The 15,676-nt window shown below is 42.8% G+C and overlaps 1 protein-coding gene across 2 annotated transcripts in view; it reads right to left on the bottom strand.

The window, feature by feature from the left end:
• LOC140476847 (laminin subunit alpha-3-like) overlaps positions 1–15,676 on the bottom strand; it is a 364,783-nt gene that overhangs the window by 25,822 nt on the left and 323,285 nt on the right. For both annotated transcript variants that reach the window (XM_072569677.1, XM_072569678.1), the window contains exons 70-74: positions 10,935–11,088; positions 8,861–9,036; positions 7,421–7,610; positions 2,640–2,792; positions 1,564–1,714 (exon numbers count right to left, since the gene is read on the bottom strand). In XM_072569677.1, the coding sequence (XP_072425778.1) occupies positions 1,564–1,714; positions 2,640–2,792; positions 7,421–7,610; positions 8,861–9,036; positions 10,935–11,088 (824 nt within the window). The remainder of the gene's footprint in view (positions 1–1,563; positions 1,715–2,639; positions 2,793–7,420; positions 7,611–8,860; positions 9,037–10,934; positions 11,089–15,676) is intronic.

Raw genomic sequence — 15,676 nt, 5'->3', positions numbered from 1 at the left:
GGATGAGTTAATTAATAATGGCATGGGAAGCCATTCAAGTGGGAGGGAAGGAAAGGGAATGTTGTGGTAGTAACAGGCAGGATGATAAGGGAAATTGAGCAAAGAGCAAGAGTCCAAGTGTCTGCATGACAGTGCCAGACTTTGGAATATCTGCTCAAGCTTGGAAAGGAACTTGCAGTGGAAGGGGGAGCATCCATTGTTGTAGTCCATGTTGTACCAATGACATATGGAGGCTGAGCTAGGAAAGAGACTCTACTAAGGGAGTATGAGACGCCAGGTGATAACTTGAAAGCAGAACATCAAAGGTAATAATCTCTGTTTACTATCTGAACCACATGCAAATTGGCTTAAGGCAAAAAAGATTAGAAAAGATGGTACAAAGATTGGTGTGTGAGAAGTAGGTTCTAGTTCTTGTGTCAATGACACCAATGGGGGAGAAAGTGGGATCTGTACTGTTGGAATGTTCTACTCCTGAATTGAATAAGGAGCAAGCCACTTATGATCAAAATGAGAAATTTATTCACTCATAGGATCATGAAGTTTTCAAGTTCTCTATCCATGGTTTATGGAACTTCAGTGATTAAATATTTTCAAGACAGAGATGATTGGCTTTTGATATCAATGACATCACGGGATATGCAGATAATATGGGAATATATAACGTGGAATAGATGATTAGTGATGATATAGAATGGCAGCAGATCAGGCTTATGGCACTGAATGGCCTACTTCTGCTCCTTAGCTCCTATCTTCATAGCAGTTGAGCACTCCCTCAGCACTGACCCCCTGACAGTGCAGCACTCCCTCAGCACTGACCCCCTGACAGTGTGGCACGCCCTCAGCACTGACCCCCTGACAGTGTTGCGCTCCCACAGCACTGACTCCCCAATAGTGTGGCATTCCCTCAGCACTGACCCCCTGACAGTGTGGCGCTCCCTCAACACTGACCCCCTGACAGTGTGGCGCTCCCTCAACACTGATCCCCTGACAGTGTGGCGCTCCCTCAGCACTGACCCAGTGACAGCGCGATGCCTCCTCAGTACTGACCCCCACACAGTGTAGTGCTCCCTCAATATCGATCCTCCAACAGTGTGGTGCTCCCTCAGCACTGACCCCCTGACAGTGCGGCGCTCCCTCAGCACTGACCCAGTGACAGCGCAATGCCTCCTCAGTACTGACCCCCACACAGTGCGGTGCTCCCTCAGTACTGACCCTCCGACAGTGTCGCGCTCCCTCAGCACTGACCCCCCGACAGTGTGGTGCCTTCTCAGTGCTGATCCTCCCACAGTGAGCATTTCCTCAGCATTGATCCTTCGACAGTGCTCCCTCAGCAATGAACTTCCGACAGTACAGTGTTCTCTCGCACTGACTCTCTGAGAGTGCACTGCATTGGAGGGACAGGCTAGGTTTTGTGTTGAAGTTCCTGAAGAAGGACTTAACTCATAAATTAATTCAGAAGACAGAATGCTTCCTAACAAGTAGTTTTCATTCATCACATGTGGAAGCAAAAATAATTTCAGAAAAGTTTTCTTTTCATAGAAGTAACTTAAGGATTTGACAAACCTAAAACAACATATCCTCCTTTGGCTGAGAAATAGACCCCTTGCTTAAATTTGCCGTCGAAACATGGTGTGACTCCAAATGTGTGCAATGGAGAATGCAGTTCACTACCATCCATTTTGAAGTTTCTTAGACATCCCTGAAAACCATGTAGCTGTTTGAAAAATATAAGACAATTAATGGATTAAAATTATGACCACAACTATATAAATTCTGGATAGGCCAACACAGGACCACTTGACCAAAATATGTGCAAAAAGCTTACAGATGAAACATGATCAACAAGTACAGAAAATACTCAAACAAACAAGCACCGGCCTTTATATCCAGGGTAGTTAAAAACAAGGGAGGAGAAATATGCTTCACTTATAAAAAGCCCTGGTTATCCTATATCTGCGTTCTGGTTATTATTTTGGGAAGGATATATTGACCTTGGAGTTAGCATGGAAGAAATTTATCAAAATAAAAACAAAGGTCTCGACAGTTATTTGTTAAAATAAAGTTTAAAGAAATGAAGGAGAACAGACAGGATACTAGAAATACTTTATTTTCCATCTGAGTGGGGAAGCTAGTATTACCAGGTATCATCTAAAAATTAAAGTCAAATCTTTAAGGGTTGAAGTGAGGAAACATTCAACACAGAAAAGGCAGTAGTGATTTAAAACTTATTTTTGCCAAAAGAAACTGATGCTAGATCAATTGCTCATTTAAACTCTGAGATTAATGGATTTTTGTTTACCAAGGGTTATGGTGTAAAGTATACAGAGTTAAATCATGGATCAGCTGTGATCTCAATGACAGAACAGGCCTCTTCCTGCAGCTATGCTGCCATGGTGAAAATGGGAAGATTTAGGAGGTATCTTAAAAGAGGTGAGAGAAAGAGAAAAAGGTGTGGGGAACTAATTCCAGAGCCAAGGCCTTTGAAAACTGGGTGCTAACGGCGGAATGATTACGATCAGCAATTTACAAGATGCCAGAATCGAAGAATTGCAGTGATCTTGGTGGGCTGTTGGGTTGGAGAGCATTGAAAAGTTGGAAGGGTGGGCAAGGCCACAGTGAGATTGTCAATTCCACATTACCTTCCTATTGCGTCGCTTTTTGCCTGAGGGTAATCCACCCAAATAGAATGGAGATTCAACTTTCAAGAGTGCACTATCGCTAAAACTGGCATGTCGTGTCCGAAGTCCATCAATAATGAGCTTTCCTTTATTATTTTCTCTGCTAAACACCACCTTTAAAAGGAAATTAATTACAAAATGGTAAATTAGGAGGGGAGCAGTACAGGAGTCAATAGAAAAATGCAATTAAGTTATTCAATACTGTTCTTGTAAATTATATTACAGAATGAATTTCTTAATGCAACTCAACTTTCCATAACATATTTTTAAACTTTTCTTATTCAGGTACATGCAATTTTAACAAAAATATTAATGGATTAAGTTTTTTTTACATGCAAAGTACCCGTTTCACCACAAACAGCTGTTGCAGCTGAAGCAACATGACATTTAGGTAGAGGTTAAATACTCAGAAACAATAGGGGTGTTTGTAAAGAGAAGAAAAAAAATTGACTCTATAGTTTTGGAGAATTTAGGATTCTCCAGTTGGATGGATCGAATGGCCTTCTTCAGCCTACTGTGTTGTTAACTTGATTTTCTTCGAGAATTTCCTATTTGTTTATTGTAAAATCAAATATTTACAGGTTACATACTGGCTGTATTTATAAGACCATAAGACATAGGAGCAGAAATTGGGCAATTCATCTACTCTGTCCAGACCATTCAGTATTCTGTAAGTTTCAATTAGATCCCCTCTCATCCTTATAACATTCATCAAATATAGGCCCAGAGTCCTCAACCATTCCTCATGTGTTAAGCTTTTCATTCTTGTGAGCCTCCTCTGAATATGCTCCACAGCCAGTACATCCTTCCTGACATATGGGGCCCAAAACTGTGCACAATACTCCAAATGTGGTCTGACCAGAGCGTTATAGAAGCCCAGAAATACATCCTGCTTTTATATTCAAGTCCTCTCAAGATAAATGCCATCATTTCATTTGCCTTCCTAATTACTGACTCAACCTGCAAGTTTACCTTGAGAGAATCCTGGACTAGAACTCCCAAGTCTCTTTGCACTTCAGACTTCTGAATCTTCTCCCCATTTAGAAAATAAATTCTGCTGTTGGTAGCTTGGTGTAAACAATACAGCTTGAGTTTTGTGATGCCATGATCAAAATATTGACAACTACTTGCATTTCTAAAATACTTTAATTTAGTCCCAAGGTTTTTGACAGGAGTGTTGTCAGACAAATTTTGATATTGAACCACTTGAGGAGTTAAGGTGACCAAAGGTTTCTTCTCATACAGCAGGATTTAATGGGTGTCATTAAGATAAAAGGAGGAATGTTGAGGCAGGAAAGGTTTGAAGGGATATGGGCCGAGCACAGGCAGGTGGGACTAGTTTAGTTTGGGATTATGTTCGGCATGGACTAGTTGGACTGAAGGGTCTGTTTCTGTGCTTTATGACTCAGAACACTATAGAAATGGAAATTCAACATTCAGGTTTGAATCAGCTGAAAGCACAGTCATCGATGGTGATGAAATGGAACTATGAATGTGCCACAGACCAGAACTAGCAAGGGGGTTGTAGGCCTGAAAGAAAGATAGTGAGATTTTTTATTTGGACAAGCAGAGTGAGTGGGCAAATACATGGTAGATGTAGTATAACACGGATGAATGTGAGGTTATCCACTTTGGGAGCAAAAACAGGGAGGCAGATTATTCTCAGAATTGCTATAAATTGAGAGAGGAGACTGTGTAGTGAGACCTGGGTATCCTTGTAGACTAGTCACTGAAGATAAGCATGCAGATGCAGCAGGTACTCAAGAGAATTTAGGTAAAGGAGTAGGGATGTCTTACTGGAAATGTACGTAGTCCTAGTGAGACGGCACCTGGAATATTGTGTGCAATTTGGTCTCCTTATCAGAGGAAGGATGTTCTTGCTACAGAGGGAGGGCAGTGAAGGACTGATGTATGAGGAGAGACTGAATCAGTTAGAACTACATTTGCTGGAGTTCTGAAGAATGAGGGGGAATCATAGAAACTTATAAAAGTCAAACATAACTAGGCAGGTAAGATGCAGGACGAGTGTTCCCAATGATCAAGGAGTCCAGAACCAGGGGTTACAGTCTAAGGATATAGGGTAGGCCATTTAGGACTGAGATAAGGAGAAATTTATTCACCCAGAGAATGGAGAGCCCATAGAATTTACCACCACAGAAAGTGGTTGAGGCTAAAACATTGTATGATTTCTCGAAGGAATTGGATATAGCACTTGGGGCTAAAGGAGTCAGAGGATATGGGGAAATGTGGGAACAGGCTATTAAATTGGATGAATAGGCATGATCACAATGAATGTTGGAGCAGGCTGAAAGGGCCAAGTGGTCTACTGCTGCTCCTATTTTCTATGTTAGGAGTGAGGCAATGGTTTCAGCCAACAGATAGACTAACAGTACAATTTCCCAGAAGTACCTTTTCCCTATACATAGAACATAGAACATTACAGTGCAGTACAGACCTTTTGGCCCCTCGATGTTGCACCAACCTGTGGAACCAATCTGAAGCCCATCTAACCTAGACCATTCCATTCTCGTCCATATGTCTATCCAATGAACATTTAAATGCCCTTAGAGTTGATGAGTCTACTACTGTTGCAGGCAGTGTATTCCACGCCCCTACCGATCTCTGAGTAAATAAACTACTCTCTGACATCTGACCTATATCTATCACCCCTCAATTAAAAGCAATGTCCCCTTGTGCTAACCATCACCATCCGAGGAAAAAGGCTCTCACTGTCCACCCTATCTAACCCTCTGATGATCTTATATGTCTCAATTAAGTCGACTCTCATCTTCTTCTCCCTAAATAAAACAACCTCAAGTCCCTCAGCCCTTCCTCCTAAGACCTTCCCTCCATACCAGGCAACATTCTAGTAAATCTCCTCTGAACACTTTCCAATGCTTCCACATCCTTCCTATAATGTGGTGACCAGAACTGTGTACAATACTCGAAATGTGGCTTCATCAGAGTTTTGTGTAGCTGCAGCATGATCTCATGGTTCCAAAACTCAATTCCTCTACTAATAAAAGCTAAGAGACCATATGCCTTCTTAACAACCCTACCAACCTGGGTGACAACTTTCAAGGATCTATGAACCTGGACACCGAGATCTCTGCTGTTCTACATTACCAACAATCTTACCATTAGCCCAGTACTCTGCACTCCTGTTGAGAAAAAGCTGGAAAATCTCAGCAGGTCTGGCAGCATCTGTACGGAGAGAAAAGAGCTGACATTTTGAGTCTAACTGACCCTTTCTCAAAGCTTTGACAAAGGGTCAGTTAGACTCGAAACATCAGCTCTTTTCTCTCCTTACAGATGCTGCCAGACCCCCTGAGATTTTCAGCTTTTTCTCTTTTGGTTTCAGATTCCAGCATCCGCAGTAATTTGCTTTTACTCTGCACTCCTGTTAATCCTTCCAAAGTGAATCACCTCACACTTTTCCACATTAAACTCAATTTGCCAACTTTCAGCCCAGCTCTGCAGCTTATCTCTGTCTCTGCAACCTGCAACATTCTTTGTCACTATCTAGAACTCTACTGACCTTACTGTTATGTGCGAGTTTACTAACCCATTCTTCTGTGCCCTCATCAAGGTCATTTATATAAATGACAATCAACAGTGGACCCAAAACAGATCCTTGCAGTACACCACTATTAATTGAACTCCAGGATGAATATTTCCAATCAACTACCATCCTCGGTCTTCTTTCAGCTAGCCAACTTCTGATCCAAACCACTAAATGGTGGCACAGTGGTTAGCACTGCTGCCTCACAGCGCCAGAGACCTGGGTTCAATTCCCGCCTCAGGTGACTCTCTGTGTGGAGATTGCACATTCTCCCCGTGTCTGCGTGGGTTTCCTCCGGGTGCTCCGGTTTCCTCCCACACTCCAAAGATGTGCAGGTCAGGTGAATTGGCCATGCTAAATTGCCTGTAGTGTTAGGTAAGGGGTAGATGTAGAGGTATGGGTGGGTTGCGCTTCGGCGGGGCGGTGTGGACTTGTTGGGCCGAAGGGCCTGTTTCCACACTGTAAGTAATCTAATCTAATCTAAATCACCCTCCATCCCATGCCTCCATATTTTGTGCAATAGCCTACCATGGGGAACCTTATCAAATGCTTTACTGAAATCCATATACACCATATCAACACCTTTAACCTCATCCACCTATTTGGTCACCTTCTCAAAGAACTCAATAAGATTCGTGAGTCCCGACCTAGCCCTTCACAAAACTGTGTTGACTATCCTTAAACAACCTATTCCTCTCTTGATGGTTATAAATCCTATCTCTTATAACCTATTCCAACACTTTACCCACAACCCAAGTCAGGCTCACTGGTCTATAATTACAAGGGTTGCCTCTACTCTCCTTGAACAAGGGAATAACATTTGCTTTCCTCCAGTTTTCTGGCACTATTCCTGGAGAGAATGATGACATAAAGATCAAGCTAAAGGCTCGGCAATCTCCTCCCTGGCTTCCCAGAGAATCCTAGGATAAATCCCATCCGACCCAGGGGACTTATCTATTTTTACACTTTCCAGAATTGCTAACACCTCCTCCTTATGTACCTCAATCCCATCTAGTCTAGTAGCCTGTATCTCAGTATTCTCCTTGACCACATTGTCTTTTTCTAGTGTGAATACTGACGAAAAGTATTCATTTAGCACTTCCCCAATCTCCTCTGACTCCATGCACATCTTCCCATTACTATGCCTTGTATTTGCAGATAAAAGCTAGTGTTTACTTACTGTATGCCACTTTCCATCATTGTGCTTTGCTTTGCTCTTAATTTTCAGTTTCTTCTCATTAACAGTAAAGGAAAAGATGAAACGACCTCTCGAAACATAAAGTATCATGGAGGATTTCCCTGACTTATCTGCTACATAAAAGATGGTTCCTTCTGTTGCAACTGTTCGCACATCGATGGAGAATGTTGACCTGAAAAATGTAATTATGTAAATATTGTATTTAAAACATCAATATGAGTGTTCCCAATACAGGAGACAGGGCGGCACCGTTAAAAGTGGCCAACATGATCCATCTGCACATTTGTAGTTGCACACAGTATTAATAATACTCAGTGGAAGCACTTGATATTATTCCCTGATCAAGAACAAAAACTCACAGCACAGTAAGCGGTGCATTAGTGTTTGGAAATGAAAATATTAAATTGAACAACACTCTGTTCCATCTTCTACCGCTTCACCTGATGAAGGAGCAGTGCTCTGGAAGCCTGTGATTTCAAATAAACCTGTTGGACTATGATGTTGTGTGATATCTGATATCTTCTACCAGTCAGCAAGACTCTGAGCTACACAGGACATTTTCTTTACAGATTGTACCGGGAAGAAACAACTATTCATATTGTTTGAATTCCCTACAATAGATTTTTAAACAAATTTGCGCATGGTTGAGTGTCACTGGTAAGGCCAGCATTTGTTGCCCATCCCTAAGTGTCATTAAACTGAGTGGCTTACTTGGCTATTTGATGAGATAAGTTCAGAGTCAACCACATTGCTGTGTGTCTAGAATCACCTGTAGGCTAGGCAAGGCAATGATGGCAGCTTTCCTTCCCTTAAAGACATTTGTGAACCAGGTGCGTTTTTCTGACAATTGACAATGGTTATATAGTCACATTTAAGGCCAACATTTAAGGCCAGATTTTTAATATGCAAAGTTATTTATGCAAACACAGGATAAGGTGACATTTATGATAAATAGCATTTGTTGCTGGATGCAAGTTTAAAAACAACAAACAATACACCAATTTTACATGTGCATATGTGGTGCTCCACCTAGCAATGACATTGGTCACAAAGCAGCCTTAAATTATATCAGAGTGCCTTTCATTATGAAAGGAACACAGAGAATGCTGGAGAAACTCTGCAGGTCTGGCAGCATCTAAGGAGAGAGGAACAAAGTTAACGTTTCAACTCCGTTATGACTCTCCTTCAGAACTGGTGAAGTGTTTGTTTCAGACTTCTAGCATCTGCAGTATTTTGGTCTTTTATCATGTTCCTGGTTGAGATTCAAGAAATGCTGTTTTCTAACACAAGTATCAAGCCACACAATAAATGAAGTACTTTCTTTTAAATTCCTATGGAATGGAGTGAGTATGCAAATTTGCATTATAACAGCTATTCGTTAAACATACATATTGACAGATTATAAATAATAATTCACTTTACCTCTCTTTAAATGATTCAGGAACAAAGTCATATTCCAATCTGCTGTCTGGTGAATCTCCAAATTGGTAGGCACCACTGACTGATTTTGGTTGCCATGGCAACAGGCAATCCTTTGATTCTTGGCCTGTATTCTCCTTAGTTGAATAATCAGGAATAACCTTTTGATTCTTTCCATTCTGTGACAAAGAAAACCTTCTATCAACATAGAACATTACAGCACAGTACAGGCCCTTCGGCCCTCGATGTTGCACTGTCTTGTGAAACCAAACCGAAGCCCATAGAACCTACACTATTCTATTTTCATCCATACGTTTATCCAATTACCATTTAAATTCTTTAAAGTTCACGAATCTACTACTGTTGCATGCAGGCTATTCCACATCCCTACTACTCTCTGAGTAAAGAAACTACCTCTGTCATCTGTCCTATATCTATCACCCTCAAGTTTAAAGCTATGTCCTCTCATGCTAGCCATCATCATCCGAGGAAAAAGGCTCTCACTGTCCACTCTATCTAACCCTCTGATTATCTTATACGTCTCGATTAAGTCACCTCTCAACCTTCTTCTCTCCAATGAAAACAGCCTCAAGTCCCTCAGCCATTCCTCATAAAACCTTCCCTCCACAACAGGCAAAATCCTAGCAAATCTCTTCTGAACCCTTTCCAAAGCTTCCACATCCTTCCTATAATGTGGCAACCACAACTGTACGCAATACTCCGAGTGCAGCTGCATCAGAGTTTTGTACAGCTGTAGCATGACCTTATGGCTCTGAAACTCAATCCCTCTACTAATAAAAGCTAACACACTGTGTGACTTCTTAATAACCCTATCAACCTGGGCGGCAACTTTCAAGGATCTATGTACATCTCTTTTACACTACCAAGATTCTTACCATTATCCCAGCATTCTGCATTCCTGTTACTCCTTCCAAAGTGAATCACCTCACACTTTTCCACATTAAACTCCATTTGCCACCTCTTAGCCCTGCTCTGCAGCTTATCTATGTCCCTCTGTAAGCTACAACATCCTTTGGCGCTATTCACAACTCTACCGACCTTAGTATCATCTGCAAATTTACTAACCCATCCTTCTCTGCCCTCATCCAGGTCATTTTTAAAAATAACAAACAGCAGGTATCCCAAAACAGATCCTTGTGGTACACCACTAGTAAATGAACATTTCCCATCAACCATCACCCTCTGTTTTCTTTCAGCGAGCCAATTTCTGATCCAAACCACGAAATCACCCTCAATCCCATGCCTCCATATTTTGTGCAATAGCCTAATGTGGGGAACCTTACTGAAATCCACATACATCACATCAACTGCTTTACCCTCATTGACCTGTTTAGTCACTTTCTCAAAGAACTCAACAGAGTTTGTGAGGCACGACCTACCCTTCAAAAAACTGTATTGACTATTCTAGATGATTATAAATCCTATGCTTTATAACCTCTTCCAACACTTTACCCACAACTGAAGTAAGGTTCAATAGTCTATAATTACCAGGGTTGTCTCTACTGTCCTTCTTGAACAAGGGGACAACATTTGCTATCCTTCAGCCTTCTAGCACTATTCCTGTAAACAATGATGACATAAAGATCAAAGCCAAAGGCTCTGCAATCTCCTTCATGGCTTCCCAGAGAATCCTAGGATAAGTCCCATTCAGTCCAAGGGACTTATCTATTTTCACACTTCCCAGAATTGCTAACACCTCCTCCTTGTGAACCTCAATCCTATGTAGTCTAGCACCCTGTATCTCAGTATTCTCCTTGACAAATTTGTCTTTTTCAGTGTCTCATCAGTGAATACTGATGAAAAATATTAATTTATTGCCTCCCCTATCTCCTCTGACTCCATGCACAACTTCCCACTACTGTCCTTGATTGGCCCTAATCTTACTCCAGTCATTCTTTTATTCCAGATATACCGACAGAAAGTCTTTGGGTTTTTCTTGATCCTATCTGCCAATTATTTCTCATGTCCCTGCCTGGCTCTTCTTAGCTCTCTCTTTAGGATACATTGGTCATTAATGCTGCTTACATTATCCTGGGGAACAAGAGAATTTGCATACCTTGTTTGTTTTAACTGTCTCTTGACCATTCCATTTTCTGCCCTCTTTCAACATGAGCATTTCTGGTGCTCTCTGCTGGGGACAAGTGTCAAGGTACACTCCGGTGTCCTCAACTGAAAATGCCAAATTTTCAATTCTGGGTGATTCACGGTTCCTAAAGGGAGAGACATGATTAGCCATATCCGTTGTAGCCCCAGTCCACCTGTTTATAATAATAATTTTAACAAAGTATTCTGTCAAATCGCCAATTCTACTTAATTTACCATGTTTTAATGGATTTTTAAGGTATATTAATAAAACAAATGAATAAGCTAATCCTTATATACTTTAATTGCAATTATGCAATGATCAATACTGTTTCAGAATAATTTCAGTAATGAGTAATATTTCCCACACCAAGACACCTTTTCTTTCTCCACTTGTGAGATGTGGGTGTTGCTGGCTGGGCAGCATTCATTGCCTGTCTCTAGTTGCCCCTTGAGAAGGTGGGGGTGAGCTGCCTTCTGGAACCGCTGCAGTCCATGTGCTGTAGGTAGACCCACAATACCCTCAGGGATAGAGTTCCAGGATTTTGTTCTGGTGACACGAAAGGAATAATAATGTATTTCCAAGTCAGAGTAGCTTGGGGGAGGCTTGCACGTATTTGCTGCCCTTATCCTTCTAGATGATAGTGGTCGTGAATTTGTCAAAGCAACCTTCATAAATTCCTACAGTTTATCTTGCAGATAGTACACACTGCTGCTACTGAGCGTCAGTGGTGGAGGGAGTGGATCTTTGTGGATGTGGTGCTGATCAAATGGGCTGCCTTGTCCAGGATGATGTCAAGCTTCTTGAGCATTATTGGAGCTGCACCCTTTCAGGCAAGTGGGGAGTATTTCATCACGCTCCTGACATGTGCCTTGTAGATGGTGGACTGGCTATGGAGTCAGGAGCCGAGTTAATTCGCTTTAATATTGCTAGTCTCTCACCTCTCTTGTAGGCCCTGTACTTATAAGGGGAATCTGGTTGAATTTCTGGTCAATGGTAAACCCCAGGATGTTGATAGTGGTGACTTCCATTTTAGTAATGCTCTTGAATGTCAAAGGGCACCTGGATTGTCTTTTGCTGGATTTGATCATTGCCTGCCATTTCTGTGGTATGAATGTTACTTGCCACTTGTCAACTTGAACATGAATATTGTCCAGATCTTGTTGCATTTGAACATGCACTGCTTCAGTATCTGAGGAGCTGCAAAAAATGCTGAATATTGTGCAGTCATCTGTGAACATCAGGGGCACTACCTTGAGAAACTACTGCAGAGATGTCCTGGAACTGAGATGACTGTTGTCAGCAACCATGACCATTTTCCCATGTGCCAAGTATGACCAACAACTTGATACCTTTTCCCCTAATTCCCATTGACTCCAGTTGTGCTAGGACTCCTTTCTACCCCACTCAGCCAAATGCAGCTTTGATGTCAAGTGCTGTCACTATCATCTCACCTCTATAATTCAGCTCTTTTGTCTGTGCTGGAACTAAGGTTGTAATGAGGCCAGGAGCTTACTGGCCTTGGCAGAACCCAAAATTAGCACTGTTGATTACACCTTCCATCATTTTATTGAGGACCGAGAGTAGACTCATGGAGCAGTTGGTAATTAGTTTGGTTTGGATTTGTCCTGCTTTTTTTGGACAGGATATATCTGGGCAATTTTACACATTGTCAGGTAGATACCAGCGTTTTAATTGTACTGGAAGAGCCTGGCTAGAGGTGATGTAAATTCTGGAGCACAAGTACTATTGTCAGAATATTGTCAGGGCTCAAAACCTTTGGAGTATCCAATGTCTGCAACTGTTTCTTGATAACATGAGGAGTGAATCAAATTGGCTGAAGATTGGCAACTGTGCTGTTGGAGACCACTGGAGGAGGTCAAAATGGATCATCCATTTGGTACATTTGGCTGAAAATGATTTCAGTGTTATCTTTTGCATTGATATGTTTGGCTCCCCATCATTGAGGATTGGGATATTTGTGAAGTCTCCACCTTTTGTTAGTTAATTTAATAGCCCACCATAATTCATGACAATATAGGAGAACTGCAGAGGTTACATCTAATCTATTTGTTCTGAGATCGCTTTTTGCTTATGTTGTTTCGTATGCGAGTAGTCCTGTTTGGTTGCTTCACCAGGCTGACAATGCATTTTCAGATCTGCCTGGTGCTGCTGCTGCTATTCCCTCCTGTACTCTCCATTGAATCGAGTTGATCCCCTGGCTTGATAGTAATGGTTGACTGGGGGATATGCCAGGCGATGAGATTGCAGAATGCGCTGGAGTACAATTCTGCTGCTGTCGACGGTTCACAGCGCTTCATGGATGCCCAGTCTTGCAGTTACTAGTTATATTTGAAGTTTGTTCCATTTAACAGAGTGTCACACAATAAAATGGAGGGTATTCTGAACGTGAGGATGGGACTTCGTCTCCACAAGGGCTATGGTCACTCTTACTATCATGAACAGATGTATCTTTAGTTGGCAGATTGAGTAAGAATGACGTCAAGAATGTTTTTTCTCATTGTTGGTTCTCTCACTACCTGCTGCAGACCCAGTCTAACAGCAATGTCCTTTAGGAACTGACTAGCTTGATACATTAGGAGATAGTGAAGACTACAGATGCTGGAGATTAGAGTCAAGAGTGTGGTACTGGAAAAGCACAGCAGGTCAGTCGGCATCTGAGAAGCAGGAAATCGATGTTTTGGGCTGGAATCAGGAATGAGGCTATGAGCCAAGGGGGTGGTGAGATAAATGGGAGGGGAGTGGGGCTGGGTGGAAGGTAGCTGAGAGTGCAATAGGTAGATGGTGGTGGGGGTGGAGGTGATAGGCCGGAGGGGAGGGTGCAGTGGATAGGTGGAAAAGAAGATGGACAAGTAAGACAGATCGTGAAGGCGGTGCTAAGTTGGAAGATTGGAACTGGGATAGGGTCGGGAGAGGGGAAATGAGGAAACTGATGAAATCCACATTGATGCCATGGGGTTGGAGGGTCCTGAGGCGGAAGATGAGGCGTTCTTCCTCCAGGCGTCAGGTAGTTAGGAAGTAGCAATAGAGGAGGTCCAGGACCTGCATGCCCTTGGCGGAGTGGGAGGGGGAGTTGAAGTGTTCAGCCGTGGGTGGTGGGATTTGTTGGTGCAGGTGTCCTGGAGATGTTGTCTGAAGCGCTCTGCAAGTAGGCGTTGTATCTCCCCAAAATCGCAAGTTTTGCAATTCCTGCAGTGGCAGGGGAAGGTGCCGGGAAGGGGGGTGTGGTTGGTGGGAGGCATGGATTTTGACGAGGCAGTCGCGGAGGGAATGGTCTTTATGGAAAGCAGATAGGGATGGGGAGGGAAATATATCTCTGGTGGTGGGGTCCATTTGTAGGTGGCAGAAATGGTAGAGAATGATGCAGTGTATACGGAGCTTGGTGGGGGTGGAAAGTGAGGACTGGGGGTTCTGTCCTTGTTGCAGTTGGAGGGGTGGGGTTTGAGGGCAGAGGTGCAGGAAGTGGATGAGATGTGCTGGAAGGCATCATCAATCACTTGGGAAGGAAAGTGTGGAAGGAGGCCATCTGGTGTGGAATTGGTCCTCCTGGGAGCAGATGCGGCAGAGGCGGAGGAATTGGGAATAAGAGATGGCATTTTTACAGGAGTCAGGGTGGGAGAAGGTGTAGTCCAGGTAGCTGTGGGAGTTGGAGGGCTTGTAGAAGATGTCAGTGTTGAGTCGGTCACCGTTGATGGAGATCAAGAGATCCGGGAAGGGGAGAGAGGTATCTGAGATGGTCCAGATGAACTTAAGGTCAAGGTGGAATGTATTGGTGAAGTTGATGAACTGTTCAACTTTCTTATGGGAGCACAAGATGGCGTTGATACAGTCATCAATGTAATAGAGGAAAAGGTGGGGAATGGTGCTGGTGTAACTATGGAAGATGGACTGTTCCACGTAACCAACACAGAGACAAGCATAGCTGTGGCCCATACGGGTGCCCATGGCTATCCCTTTCCTCTGGAGGAAGTGGAAGGATTCAAAGGAGAAATTATTGAGGGTGGGCTTGATAAGTTGTGCTGCTGCTGAGCCATTCTTGGTGGTGACATTGAAATTGCCCAGTCAGAGTATATCCACACCCTTGCCAACCTTTGTGCTTCCTCCAAATGGTATTCAACATGGAAGACCGCTGATTCATAAACCGAGAGAGCACATTATGTAGTACTCAACAGGAGGTTTCCTTGCCCATGTCTTTTCAACCTGTTATGGTGACCAGAGTCGATGTTCAGGGCTCCCAAGGCAAGGTCCCTTGCCTATATACCCCTGAGCTCCCACCTCTGCTAGGCCTGTCCTGGGACAGGACACATCCAGGGATAGGCCTCGAAGATATGATAACCCAAAAGACAAGCAAATTGTGTAAAATGGTTCTTAAATAAGATATTTTTTTGAATGTGTACTTGCAAAAGCATGCCACATATGTGCCCTGAAAAGCATTTGTGTTTGGTTCCCTCCTGCTCCATGCATGGTGAAGGACAACTCCTGGCAGGCAACAGCGCTTAGCCAGATGCACAGATGTGCTTTAAAAAAAAACGCCAACTCCAGAAATACAGAAGATGTTGGGAGCAACAACAACCTCTGGTGAAAGGGAAGAAATGATGAGCAGGAGGCCATACAAACATGAGCATAGATAAGATGAGGTGAGATACTGAAAATAGCATGAAAAATCATGCAGGGCTTACAGGAAAAAACCATCA

The sequence above is a fragment of the Chiloscyllium punctatum genome, chromosome 5 (assembly GCF_047496795.1).
Source record: "Chiloscyllium punctatum isolate Juve2018m chromosome 5, sChiPun1.3, whole genome shotgun sequence".
Lineage (NCBI taxonomy): Eukaryota > Metazoa > Chordata > Chondrichthyes > Orectolobiformes > Hemiscylliidae > Chiloscyllium > Chiloscyllium punctatum.
Note: the sequence above shows the minus strand (reverse complement) of the source record. Positions and strands in the feature narration are given on the sequence as shown.